This window comes from Sorex fumeus, unplaced genomic scaffold (genome assembly GCF_029834395.1).
Source record: "Sorex fumeus unplaced genomic scaffold, SorFum_2.1 ptg000061l, whole genome shotgun sequence".
Taxonomy (NCBI): Eukaryota; Metazoa; Chordata; class Mammalia; order Eulipotyphla; family Soricidae; genus Sorex; species Sorex fumeus.
The window spans coordinates 47,021,720-47,035,935 of record NW_026606118.1 but is presented as its reverse complement, the minus strand read 5'-3'; the positions used below and the strand labels follow the sequence as shown (position 1 = coordinate 47,035,935).

Below are 14,216 nucleotides of genomic sequence, written 5' to 3'. Positions count from 1 at the left end.
TTTGGTTGATATCTCCACAAAAAGAAAGGGATTGAAGAAGCCAGTGTTCAGCATTCCTACTACAGTTCTTTCTGATTACTCTCTAAGATATCTCTTTTCTATCATCTAACATATTTTCTAAAGGTGAACTAGATGTTTTAATTAATATTTTAATGCATGTTTCCTATTTTCTTATTTCTGGCAGGATGTCTTGAAGAGGGCATTTTAGATATTGTGAGAGATGTGTTCATTACCCTGACACAGATGCTAAGCTATGTAATAAAATTTGGGTCCTCTCTCAATATACAAGAACTTCCGCTGGATGCTATAGAGGGCTGAATCTATTTGTCTACAGCATTTAGCTAATTCAGTGCCTGGAACCCAAAAATGATTCCAAGTTTGGTGTCAAACGAATAAATCAGGCTGGCAATGAGCAATCTAATTTCATGGTTCAATCCTATTAGACAGTACAAGTTATGGAGATCTAGGTTCATGAGGGTTTTGTTGTTGTTGTTGCTGCTGTTTAAATAACTCCCAAAATCCCCAAGTGTCCCTCACCAATTAACTAATTCTCTCTTTTTTTCTTGTTGTGCCACACCTGGTGATGCTCAGGTCTTAGGGCTTATTCCTGGCTTTGCACTCGGGAATTACTTCTGATGGTGCTCAGAGAACTATATGGGATGCCAGGGACCCGAACCCCTATTGGTCTGTTGCAAAGCGAAGGCCCTACTGGCTGCACTACTGTTCCAGCCCTCTCACTAATTCTCTAATCTGTCAGAATTAAATATTAGAATAAAGGGAGTGGAGAAGAAATATTTTTAAAATCCAACAGAACTTATTTCTGGAAAGGCAGAAAGAATTTTGACTCTAAAGCGGGGATAAGATTCCAGTTCGTTCTGTACAGCAATCAAATTTCCTGTGCGCAGGTTGCCTTAGCAACCCCAGAGAGCGTCCGCCCTCAGCCCCGCCCACATCCCTGGGCTTCGCCACGCCTCGCCCTTACTTCCGCCCCAACTTGCCAGCTGGGACCTAAAGCCGCACGGACCATGCCTCGCGCCGAGATAGCCTGATTAAAAATACGACCGCATAGAACTATATTTAAAGAAATCCTCACTCCGTACGACCCCTACCTCTTTCCTCAGAGATACTAGTGCAAATAGAATATAAATTGTGATTTAATGGTTGCGTGTGGCTTGTGCATCCGAGGCCGGTTTTACCGGCAATGCTTTGGACAGCACCACCGTGGGGCCCTTGCTTGCCCTGGGAGACGTGGACCTAAGTGGGGCGGGGCGGTCCGCAGAGGAAGTGGGGCTACCAGGCCGTGTTAGCTCAGGGCGTCTGGACTGACCGGTTCCACCATGTAAGTTATTTGTTTGACGACCACCCTAACCCCGACCCCACGGCCTGGCCATAACTCTTTCTCCCGCTTTCTTTCTCAGGTCTAAGGTTTCCTTTAAGATCACGCTGACGTCGGACCCGCGGCTACCTTATAAAGTGTGAGTAGCTCCTGCAGGGTGGGCCTCTGGGCATCGGGCAGCCCCGGGCCGGCTTGGATGGGTCCCAGCGTCCCGTGCCCCCCCCTTCCTGTCTCTGATCCCCGCTCCAAACAGCCTTGAGAGGAGAGATCCCGTGGGCCCTGGCTGGAGGGTACACGGGCGCGTGCGCCCCGCACCTAGCTGTGCTACGACCGCAACTCAATGGGTGGGGGAGGGTGCAGGTCTCAAAAACTAAGGTGGTGGCGGTGGGGGGTGGCGGTGGGGGGCGATCCCTGAGCCCACCGAGCCTGCTCAGGACTCGAAATGCCTTACGCTCCCTTTACCAGCTGTTAGGACGCATTCAAGTTTTAGACAGCTCATTCCACATTCTGCAATCACTCGGACGTTGATTTAGGCTTAGGCTCTTGTTGACTTCCAGTGTGTGAGTGACCCAAGCCTGGCGATACAGTGTAATAACTCTTAAATCTTACACTTCCCTGGCTCATCCGGACCTCCCAGTGTTTCTAGTGAAGCGTCCTGAAGGCAGTTCCTGCTGGAAGTTGTATGAAATGTAGCGTCGAACAGGACGTTAGGATTTTGCACATAAGATACTGAGTATTGTGACCTACCCAGCTGAATTGTAACAGCTGCCAGCAGTCTACCTTAGCTGTCAGTGTCCCATGTGACTCTAGTGTTTTACGCTCTTGAACTGTTGATGTCCAGATCAGTTCTGGTACACCAGTCATAGGTATTTGTGGGTATAGACTAGAATCTTAAGAGTTTCCAATAATTGCTTTACCTCTAATGCCGTTTTTAATTACTCTTATGGATGATCGTGTTCTTTTGTTTCTATTGATTTACTCTAATATTTGTCCTATGACTTTTTTTTTTAGATTCATGATTACACTGCTTTTTAATCTGTCACTAATTTCTCTCCCCTACTTCCAATGCCTTACTTTTTTTCTTATCTAGTATAGAAGTATAGGGTTCAGGTCTATCACGGTCTTGAAAATACCCTCAATTCTGTGTCCCCTGTCTTCCATGTCCTTTAAAATCTGCTATCTCAGTAAACTCATTTCTGACTACTTTTACAATGGAAAATGGGACTCCTCTGAACTATTTTCAGTACTTCTCAGAACTCATATCAGTACTTCGGCTCTGGATCTCTGTTAGGTAAAAAAACAAAATTTTAAAAAATAACGTCTTTTTAATTTTTCTTGTTAGTGGTTGGGTGGTGGTTGAGATTCTGTGATTTACAATACTGTCAGTGATGGTTTCTCATGCAGCACATAATTTGAGTTCCATACCCGTACCCATTACCATATATCTCCCTCCCTCTACCAGGGACTCTAATGCCCTTCTCTTTACATGTGGTCTTTCTGTGCTTGAAATGTGATATTTTGATGAACACTTCTTGACAGACAATGTCATTTTTTTTTAAATTTTTATTAGTGAGACACCATGAGGTACAGTTGTAGAGTTACAAATTTTTGTGCTTGTAAGTTGTAGACTTACAAATTTTGATCAATTATACAATGATCAAATACCCATCCCTCCACCAGTGCCCATTTCCCACCACCACGGATCCCAGTATCCCTCCCACCCCTCATACTCCCTATCCCACCCTGTCTCTGTAGCAGGGCATTCCCTTTTGTTCTCTCTCTCTTATTGGGTGTTGTGGTTTGCAAAGAGGCATTGAGTGGCAATCATGTTCGGTCTATAGTCTACTTTCAGCATGCTTCTCCCATCCTGGGAGGATCCTCCCAACACCCTTTATTTGGTGTTCCCTTCTCTATCCGAGCTTCTTTTTCCCCTAGCATATGTGGCTGGCGTCTAAGCCATGGAGCAAAATTCCTGGTAATCAGACAATGTCATTTAATCAAAATTTCTCCTCAGTGGAGTTTAATTGTCCAGGAGTTTATTTCATCATTCGTTTTCCATAGAAAGTTTGTTTCTGTCATTATAATTACACTTGTTAGTTTATATCAGTGGTGTTTTTATGTAAAATGACTTGTTAAAAACTTTTTCCAACCATTTAAGAAAAAGAAAAGGTGTTAGTTTTTAAACTGGAGAAATCACATAAATGGACCGTTTATCTTATTCTTGTCATTGCACAAATGTACTGATACAATCACATGTCATGGTCCAAAAATATTATTTCAAAGTATATCATATCCTTTTTTTTCCTTCTTAGTTTGGTGGGGGACTCTGTGGGATACCAGTGATCAGAAAGTTACTCCTGGCTCTTGCTCAGGGATCCCTTCTAGCCCAGGTTCAGAGAGTCATACATGGGGATAAAATTGCAATCAGCTGTGTGTAATGCCAGCACCTTAACTCTTGCACTGTTTTTTTGGCCCTCCTTTTTCAGACATTGGTGTCAAATGAGTATCCTCTCATGTATGACACTGGTTAACATTCATTATCATCAGCTTGATCTGTCTTAGTACTGAGTTATTAAAAGTACACAGAAAATTGATGAAAAGATTTTATGATTTTTAATGCTTACCAGGTTGTGTTTTAGTGTGGAAATTACAACAACACTTTATCAGATGAAAGAAATCCATCTCTGGAAACGAGCAGCAACCTGTATTGTAGGCCTGTTTGTATCATAGTATAAAAAAAAATAGGTATGGATAAGGGAAATAGCTCAAGTGGTACATTTCTGGGGTCCTGAGTTTGATCACCAGCATCAGATATTTCTATCTTCCTCCTCCTCCCCCAGCACTTCTGTGTTGACCACAAAATGTACACCTATATAGGTATTAATTTTTCAGTAAGGCTGTGGGCACCATCTCAGATACACTACTAAATGCTTTATTTCATTTTATAGTCATTATAACATTTAGTACAAATAGATAAGCTTCAAACCCAAAAGACATCTTGGGCCAGGTCTGCTCTATACCATTAAAAGAAAAAACAACATAAATCAATTTTTTTAAAAAAAATTTTTTTCAATTCTATATCTAGGCTCAGTGTTCCTGAAAGCACACCTTTCACAGCAGTCTTAAAGTTTGCAGCAGAAGAAGTAAGTATAAAAATGGTCATAACTTGTTGAGTGCCGTTTTGTAAAATATCCCCCGAATTTTTATGTTTTACCTGCATTTGTGTCCTTCACTCCACTGCCAGAAAGTTAATACTGAACTACTGATGTAAGTTGAGTGTGTGTGAGTTAAGACTAACAGACAATTACAAGAATGATTTAATGCATTGGTTCCAACATTTATTTTGTACACCAGCCACTTTTCAAACAGACAAACAAAAACTTCGCTTCAGCCCTGCCCTGAAATCTGGCTTCTTTAAGTGGAAATAGTAGGAAGGCCTTCCCCATCCATCTTGGCAAAGTTTGAGGGGGACGGGGCTGGCGGTGGGAAGTGCTTATCACCCACTTAGGGAAAAACTGTAATCAATTAGTATATTTATTTAGTATAATCTTTACGAATTCCTGTCACTGTCATTGTCCTCCCGTTGTTCATCAGTTTGCTTGAGTGGGCCCAGCAACATCTCCATTTTGAGACTTGTTGTTACTATGTTTGGCATATTGAATACGTCATGGGGAGCCTGCCAGGCTTTCCCGTGCGGGTGGGATACTCTCGGTAGCTTGCCAGGCTCTCCGAGAGGGTTACGAATTATAGTAATTTTTATTGAATTAGAGTTTTTACTGAAATTGAAAAGATACTGATTTAAAGTAATGTTTTTGATTTTCTTAAAAATGTATTTCTACTACAAAGAAGGTTTGGAGTGATAGCACAGCAGAGCGTTTGCCTTGCGCGCAGCCAGCCCGGCTGAGCCGGGTTCGATTCCTCCGCCCCTCTTGGAGAGCCTGGCAAGCTACCCGTGACGTATTTGATATGCCAAACACAGTAACAACAAAGTCTCCAATGGAGACGTTACTGGGCCTGCTCGAGCAAATCGACGATCAACAGGAGGGCCTTTACCTTTACCTTATGATTCCATATATAGTTTATAGATATGTATGTGTCTAATTTTTAGTTCTCTTTCTCTCCTTTAGTTTAAAGTTCCAGCAGCAACAAGTGCAATAATAACCAATGGTAAGAATTTGTATTTTTTGCCTATTTTACCTAGGAGCTGAAGAAATCAGTTAGGGCCTAGAATAATAGTCCAGGGATTATTGTGCAATAATTGAATGCTTGGGACCCTGGTTTGATTCTAGTATGATGGGTATAACCCTGATGGCCTCTTTAGCGCTGCTCTGTGTGGCCCTAATGATCTTTTGAGCACCACTATGGTAGGAAGGGCCAGTCAGCACTACATCCTTGATCTCTGACACGGAACTATCAGGCCAGTCAGCCCCAAATTGCTAGTCTCTGGGCCCGTGCATGTTGCTTGGGATGCCCTTCCCAAAAGAAATTACTCAATAAATATCAAGGTAATTAAAATGCACTTAAGTCTATAAAGCGTATAATTATATCAACAATAATGATAATTTTTAAGCGTTTAGTTAAGGTTACTGTCGATAATTGGCTTTTTTTCTGTGTTTGGGGTATAGTTTTGGGTATGTACTCTTAGTAGTATCTCATGTTTTTAACATTTGTCACATTAAAATAATCATTTGAAATAATTTGTTTCAGTGAGTGCTATTAGAATATAGTAAGCCAAGCAAGAATATACCTGTTACTGCTTGTGTTTTCCAAATTGAAAACTGTTTCTTAAAGGCTTATAAAATGAGGATTTTTACTAATGAAATTTCTTAGAAACTTACTAATAATGAAGTTTGATGGAACTCACTCTGTAAAAATATTCAATTAAGAAGTAAAGACTATAAGAAAAGCGTATCTCTCTTAGTTTAGAGAAGATAAATTTCAATCTGAAGCCTTCTGCAATGCTGTGACATTAAAATATTTCTCTGTTTAGAAGAAAGCTAGCCTATTTTCTGGATAGCTTTAGATTCACAAATGAGCTGTTGTTTGGAAAATACTTCATAAACTTCACCATATGTCCGTGAATTAATTAGGAAATTATTAGGTATGGTCTCCTGGCCTTAGGTTTTTATGTATTAGAGCACCGAAAGTACTTTGTGATTTACTTTTTACTCTAGCATAATAGAATAAAAAATTGCTTCCTTTGGGGTGGAGCGATAGCACAGCGGGTAGGACGTTTGCCTTGCACACGGCCCAACCCGGGTTTGATTCCCAGCATCCCATATGGTCCCCCGAGCACGGCCAGGAGTAATCTCTGAGTGCATGAACCAGGAGTAACCCCTGTGCATCGCTGGGTATGACCCAAAAAGAAAAAAAAAATGCTTCCTTAGAATGTATTAAGATCATTGTATTGACAGATACTCTGTAATGTGTGTCATTGGGCAGTCGTGACCATTCAAAAGATACCTGAAAGATTGTCGTTCAGGTTCTAGGATTTCATTTGGGTCACATCCACAAGCACAGTAGCATTATATGCAAAGCTTATGTTATTGTCAAGCATTTTATCTTAACAAATAACTTAGTCAATTCAACTTATTTTCCAGATGGAATAGGAATAAATCCTGCACAAACTGCTGGTGAGTATCTGAAACTCATATAAAGATGTGCATGGGAACATCTTATGTCAAGTGATTCTGAATATTTATTCTAATTAGATATGGTAAGATTTGACTGGGATAATAGCTGTTTTTCAGGCATTACATAGTCTACCATTGTGTCTACGTAATAATTTGTTTTAATATGTATATTAGTGATGTATACTTTTGGTTTCCAGAAAGCTAAATTATGACATATGCATCGAAGATATTACATAAAACAAAATACTGAAATTAAAATTGTTTCCTATGAGAATCATCATTTGAGCCCACGCATAAAATAATGGGGAGGTAGCATGTGAAAAGTGCTCACAAGTTTGCTTAACCTGTATTAAGATAAGAGCAGTTTCAAAAATCTGTTCTTTATTTTTTGCATTGCTTTTTCCTGTGTTTTCTCTCCATGCCTTTTCTTCAGGGGAACCTTAGCTTTATTATTATCTCTATGTCAATTGGTTTGCCTTTTTTATTTGGTTTATTCGTTGATTTTTTTTATTGTTATTTTTTTTAAATTTGTTTTTATTGAGTCATCGTGAGATACAGTTACAAAGTTGTTCATGATCAGGTTTCAGTCATAGGATGCTCCAGTCCCCCTCTCTTCACCAGTGTATGTTTCCCACCACCAATGTCCCCAGTTTCCCTCCAGCCTCCACCCCATTTCCCACCCCACCCTGCCTCTAGAGCAGGCAGTTTTCTTCTGTATCCCTCGCTCCCTTTCTCCCTCCTCCCTTTTTCTTTCTCTCTCTCTCTCTCTGTCTCTCCGTATCTTCGTCTCTCCTCTTCTCTCCTCTCCTTCTTTCCTGATGGGCATTATGGTTTGCAGTACAAGTATTGACAGGTTATCATGCGTATCCCTTTACCTATTCACAGCTCTCAATTCTTGTACAGAGTGATAATTTTCAACTATCATCAAAGGGATCTCTTTTTGATCCTAACTGCCCTCCTCCCACACCACTTTTGGCAAGCTCCCAAAGTGAACCAGTACTCTCGGCCCTTGTTTCTACTGTCCTTGGATATTACTCTCATACTGTTGTGTGTGTGTGTTTTTTTTTCCCCGCAATTGAGTGCAATCATTCTCTGTCCCTCTCCTTCTGACTCATTTCATTCAGCATGAAACTCTCCAGGTCCATCCATTTTTACGTAAATTTCATGACATTTTTTCCCCCCTGGTGGCTGCATGGTATTCCATTGTGTAAATGTACCATAATTTTCTTTATCCAGTCGTCTGTTCCCAGGCACTCAGGTTGTCCCCAGATTCTGGTTTTTGTGAATAGTACTGCAGTGAACATAGAGGTATTGGGGATCCCAGGGTATTTTTCCAGATGTAGTATTGCTAGGTCATATGGAAGCTCAATTTTTAGTTTTTTTGAGAAATCACCATATTGTTTTCCAAAAGGGCTGGAAATGCAAATTAAGACCTCAATGAGAAACCACCTCACGTTTATAAGAACCATTTATTTCAAAAACAGCAGCTACCAACTTGTTTTGGAAGTGTGGAGAAAAGGGAACTCTTTCCAGCTGGCATTACTGCCAGCAGTGAATCCGTTCCTCCCTACATCCGTGCCAGCAGCGCTGGTTGTTCTTGTTCATTTTCGTGTGTTCATCAGTTTTATAGCCAGTCTCAATACTCATATGGCAATTATCCAAATTCGTCTTTTATTGTCATCTCTTTGCATAATTTCCTTGAGTTCACTTCATTGCAAATAGCCACCCCACCCCATACCCACCCACCCCCTTTTTTTTTGTAGCTGACTAGTACGTCATTGTATAAATGTACCTCATCTTTTTCCAGTCATAGTCCACAAGCTTTCAGTTGCTTGCTTATTTTAACCATTGTAAATAACTAACACTGCTGGTTAACATGGGCATGGATAGGATTGTTTTGTTAATGCTATTGGTATACTTTGAATTGATAGCCCAAAGTGGGATTGTCGGAATCATGTTATTGATCTATTTTCACCTTCTTGAGGAAGCCCTATAAAGTATTACTAAAGGTTTACATCCCCGGTTTGCATCCCCCCTAAGGTTCTGTTTCTGTGTACTTCCAACACATGTTGTTAATTGCTGCTCTTGAAACAAATGATTCTTGTGAATGTGAGGTAGTGTCTCATTGAGGTCTTCATTTGCATTTCTCTGATACTGGTACATAATGAGCACTTTTTAAAAAAGTTTTTTTGTGGGGGACAACTCCTGGTGGCTTGGGAGTCACTCCTTGTGCTCGGGAGACTGTGTGTGGTGCCAGAGTCAAGTGATATTCTCACGTCATTTTTTTCCCCTTTAGTTATTGGTAAAGTGTAATGTAATTTAATTGATTAATTTACATAGTCATGTGCAAGGCTAGCAGCTTAACCCCTATGCTGTCTTTCGAGCCCAAATAATGAGCATTTTTAAATATGACTACTGGCCATTTACATGTATTTTGGAAGAGTCACGATCATCACGATCACGACCACCCTGTTGTTCGTCGATTGCCTCGAGCAGGTGCCAGTAACGTCTTCTTCGTCCTAGCCCTGAGATTTTTTTTTTTTTAAAGTGCCATATTCAAGGCTTTTTCAGGGTTAGGAGAATGAGACCCATCATTGTTACTGGTATTTGGCATATTGGGTATACCACGGGGAGTTTGCCAGAGTATTTTGGAAGAGTATCTATTCAAATTTATGTTCTTTTTTTTAATTGGGTAATTTGGTTTATTGTTAAGTAGCATGAGTTTAATGAAAAATCAGATTTTCATCATTTTGTATAGTGGGTATGGGTTTAAAGTTTATGAATTTTTAAATGCTAGGGTACTTTTCTTCTACCCCTATTGTGTTGAGAACTTTTATTATAAATGGGTGCTAAATCTTTATCAGCATCTCTATACTATCATGTCACTTTTTCCCCCTTAGCCATTGGTACAGGGTATTTAATTGATTAATTTGCATAGGATAGCCATAATTATGCACGTAGAATAAACATCACTTGCTTGTGGTGTAGATCCTTTTGGTATGTTGTCAGATATTCCTGGTATTTTATTGGAAGTTTGAAGTCTATGTCCATCAGGCATTGATCTATAGCACTTTCTTTTTGTCATGTACTTGTTTGCAATTAAGATAATGTTGCTATATTTTTCTCATTTTTCTCATTGTATGTTGTTATTATTTTAAATAAATAGCCATTTCAGTTTCAAGGAGTTTACTCCATTGCTACATATCGACATCTTAACAAACAAGCAGGGTAAAACTGGTTTTAAACTTTCTGACATGTAGTTTTATAATTTTTAAATATACCCTTTAAAATTTATAATCTAATTACAATGTTTTGAAAGAGAACTTTAACATAATGTCACCTCAATCTAAAACAGTTCTCTCTTTTAGTCATTATATTCTAACATTCTTCTGTATCATAATAAAATTATCCTATCCTCATAGGCCTTGGGTAAAAAAACATTTTAAGTTGCATTTTTTTTAAAGTTAATTTGTATTAACACCGTGATTTATTTTTATTTTTATTTTTTGCTTTTTGGGTCACACCTGGCGATTTTCAGGGGTTACTCCTGGCTCATGCACTCAGGAATTGCTCCTGGCGGTGCTCGGGGGACCATATGGGATGCCGGGAATCGAACCTGTATTGGCCATGTTGGTTGCGTGCAAGGCAAACACCCTACCCGCTGTGCTATCGCTCCAGCCCCTTAAGTTGCATTTTTTACTGAAATCAGTGTTCTGGGAGGGAATTGAGGGCCACACCCAACATTGCTCAGGGATTGTCCTGGTTCTGCACTCAGAGATCACTCCTGGCAGATTCAGGACCATGTTTGGTTTTGATTTTCACACTAGGAAGTTGTCATTTATATTAATAAGAATTCCTAAACATGTTGCCAGTTCTCTTACCCTTCAAAGTTAAATTGTAATTGAGATATGAAGAAAATCTCTGTAAATTGAGCCAAATTAGGTGGATTTTTCTAAACTTGTAATTTGAAAGTAATTTAGTTTTTTTTTTTTCTATCCTTGGATATTTCAGTGTACATTAAAAACTTGTGTTGATTAGATTAATTTACATTGTCATTTGCTGGGTATAAGCATTTCTATTTATATTAAAATTAAAATGTTAAGAGTTTTATTAGGTTGTAAAGATAAGATATGACAGGAATAGAAGTAAGCCTGCAAAAAACATGAAGTCCAGACTCTGGATGATGTTGGTGCTTTTTCATACTAACGTTATAGTACTTTGTTATTATATAGAATAATTCATAGGATAGCAGTTAAGATCAAAATGTTAAAAATTGCTTGGTTTTTAAGTACCTAACATTATGTTTTGTTTGTCATAGGAAATGTTTTCCTAAAGCATGGTTCAGAGCTGAGAATCATTCCCAGAGATCGTGTTGGAAGTTGTTAATATATGCTACTTGGAATATGCAATTGCCTTTCAGAATAAATACGGATATTGTTCTAAAATCAAAACCAGACATTTGAATACTGTGGAAACACCAATAGTTGATGAAATGGTGAAAGGTGACTCTCCCTTCTGGCTCGCTCTCTTCACATGAAGAGAGAATGAGTTCTTTTGACTTGAGGGTACCATTGCCATAGAAGATCAGTCTTTCTTTGCTACCTCACAACATACACAGGTAGTTCATTTGGGATAAATGAATTATCCGCTGTGTTTTATAATTGTAGAATGCTTCTGATAATTATTTTGGAGAACATTTTAAAAAGTAAAGGGACTGGAATGTTTGTTAGAAAATATAAAGAATTATGTATCCTACATGGCAGTTTGATGTATTGTTTGTTGACTAACAAGAAGTTGAATTCTTAATTATGTACATTTTCTAATTAAAATATTATTAGATATAAAGGGTACTTGACCATTTAAAGTTTTTTTTTTATCATTAGGCTTCAAATTTCAGGCATTCATCTAATTTTTGATTCAGTATAAAAAGTCAGCAACTACATTTTTGAGCTAGCATTGTAAAATCGATAACCACAGAAAATGATGCTAACTATGAACTGCAGTAATTGTTATGGTGAGAATTGAAAGTAAAGCAGAAGTATCCTTTGCTGAATTATGAGTCCCCTGGTCAGTCTTCTTTAATCTCAATCTGGAAAAGAGGAATTCTCAAAGAAAAATTGTCTTTTTGAGGATATTATTTCTAAATAGTGTTCAGATAAAGACTGGTGTTGGCGGGGAAGGGGCTGAATTTCACAATAAAGCTTAAGGAAATGCTAATTAACTGATTAATGAAGACTCAACAGTTACTATTAAAGAGTAGTTATAGAACCGAAGTGATAGTGCAGTGGGTAGGGCACTTGCTTTGCATGCTGCTGACCTGCGTTTAATCCATCTCATCCCATATGCTCACCTGAACACGGAGCCAATTGTAACCCCTGAGCACTACTGGGTGTGATCCCAAGACAAAATTTTTAAAAAGGAGTGATTAAAATATTGTATTAGAAATACAGGACTGGGTTGATGGAGAACAAGAAAGAAATGGAAAAGTTAAGAACTAAGTTACAGCAGAATGTCACAGTAAAAGTAAAGGCCAATACCGCACATAAAATTGGAGAGGGTTTTTGGGAATACAGTATTTAACGTAGATATACAGAGCAGAAGATTATTGGTGAAAACCAAAGTTCTAGGTATTTTAAACATAGATGTCACAGTGATTCAGAACCAGTGCACACCTTGCTTCATGACTCTAGGCAGACCTATGTTGGTCTTGATCTTTCTAGATCTAAAGAATAAGAACTTTTCAATATCTAGTATCTAATACCTATTATGGATTATTTGTGAATAAAGTATCTTTTGTAATAGTATGTACCCAAGTGTGCTGCGATAGCTTCCCTATCAAAAGTCCTAGGTATTGATAAAAATTGGCAGGACATGGGTGAAAGAGGGAAAATAAATAGAGTCAATATCTGAAGGTGACATTGGTAGTTATGTTTAACAAATTAATCAGGGGGCTGGAATGGTAGTACAGTGGGTAGGGCATTTGCCTTAAATACAGTTAACCCGAGTTCGATCCCCAACATGCCATATGGTCCTCCAAGCACCGCCAGAAATCATTCCTGAGTGCAGAGCTAGGAGTAACCCATGAGCATCGCAGGGTATGATGCAAAAAGCCAAAAAAAAAAGAAAAAGAAATGAACTGGATGTACTTAAGTTTGACAGGAAACAGCTGGATTCTGAATTGAAAAGGAAAAATAATGGTTGAGATAGGAAAATACACTATTGATGTATAGAGGAAATTATATTTTTGTGCACAATTTTATGTTCAAATTCCTGGTCCTTAACAATATTAAGTTTCATCCAAAATTTATAAATACTTATTCCCTGAAATTCTTATTTAGGCACTCTCATAAGCTCTGTTTCATTTCAAAAAAGTTCATCTTGTCCTATATCATGTAGTTTGTATAATTTTTTTTTAGTGTTTGAAAAATGTTTTGTATTTCTCAAAAACAGTTCTTAACCCAGATGTTTTGTTTTTAAATGTAATCTGTACATTCTTTGTGCAGAATGTTTTGAAGTATTGAAATGTGTGACTGAGCAGATAGTTAACATCTTATGAAAATACATTTTCTTATGCAATAATGTTATGTTTCCTTTTTTTTATTGGCGTTATTTGCACACTCGAGTCAATGTTCAACAAATGTAGTACAAAAATGAAAAGGGGAATGCAAAGATGATGAATGATTGTGGGTGACCATAGAAATGAGGTAATATATTTTCAAATGCCAGTTCATATTACAAAAATATAAAGGTTGTATCAATTGGACAGATTAATATTTTCTGAACCTGGGTAACTATCAGTATAACTTAGGGAAATAAAAACACATTTGTAGAAACCACCCTTACAGTATGTCTCATTAAGTCTATAACAGTATATGTCATCTCTGTTTACAAAAAGCATTCCAATTTGTAGCTGTATTTGAGAATAAAACCAAATTGTTGGGTAGCCATCCTTATATCAGACCACATTGATTTCAGAGTGAGGAAGGTCATAAGAGACAGTGAAGGCCATTACTTATTGATCAGAGGATCTGTACAACAGGAAGAACTTACAATAATAAATGTATATGCACCTAATGAGAGACCAGCAAAGTACTTAAAACAACTACTCATAGATTTGGAAAAAGACATCAATAGCAACACAATACTAGTGGGAGACTTCAACACTGCTTTGTCACCTCTTGATAGATCAACCAGACTCAAGCTTAGCAAGGACATACTTCATTTGAGGGAAACAATGGAAGAAAGGG

The 14,216-nt window shown here is 38.4% G+C and overlaps 1 protein-coding gene across 1 annotated transcript; it reads left to right on the top strand.

The window, feature by feature from the left end:
* Positions 1–1,262: 1,262 nt before the first annotated feature.
* Positions 1,263–13,855, top strand: UFM1 (ubiquitin fold modifier 1). Its single transcript, XM_056126289.1, has 6 exons — positions 1,263–1,339; positions 1,419–1,475; positions 4,422–4,479; positions 5,464–5,503; positions 6,937–6,969; positions 11,288–13,855. Coding segments are annotated over exons 1-6 (258 nt in total). The 5' UTR covers positions 1,263–1,337; the 3' UTR covers positions 11,356–13,855.
* The last annotated feature ends 361 nt before the right edge of the window (positions 13,856–14,216 follow it).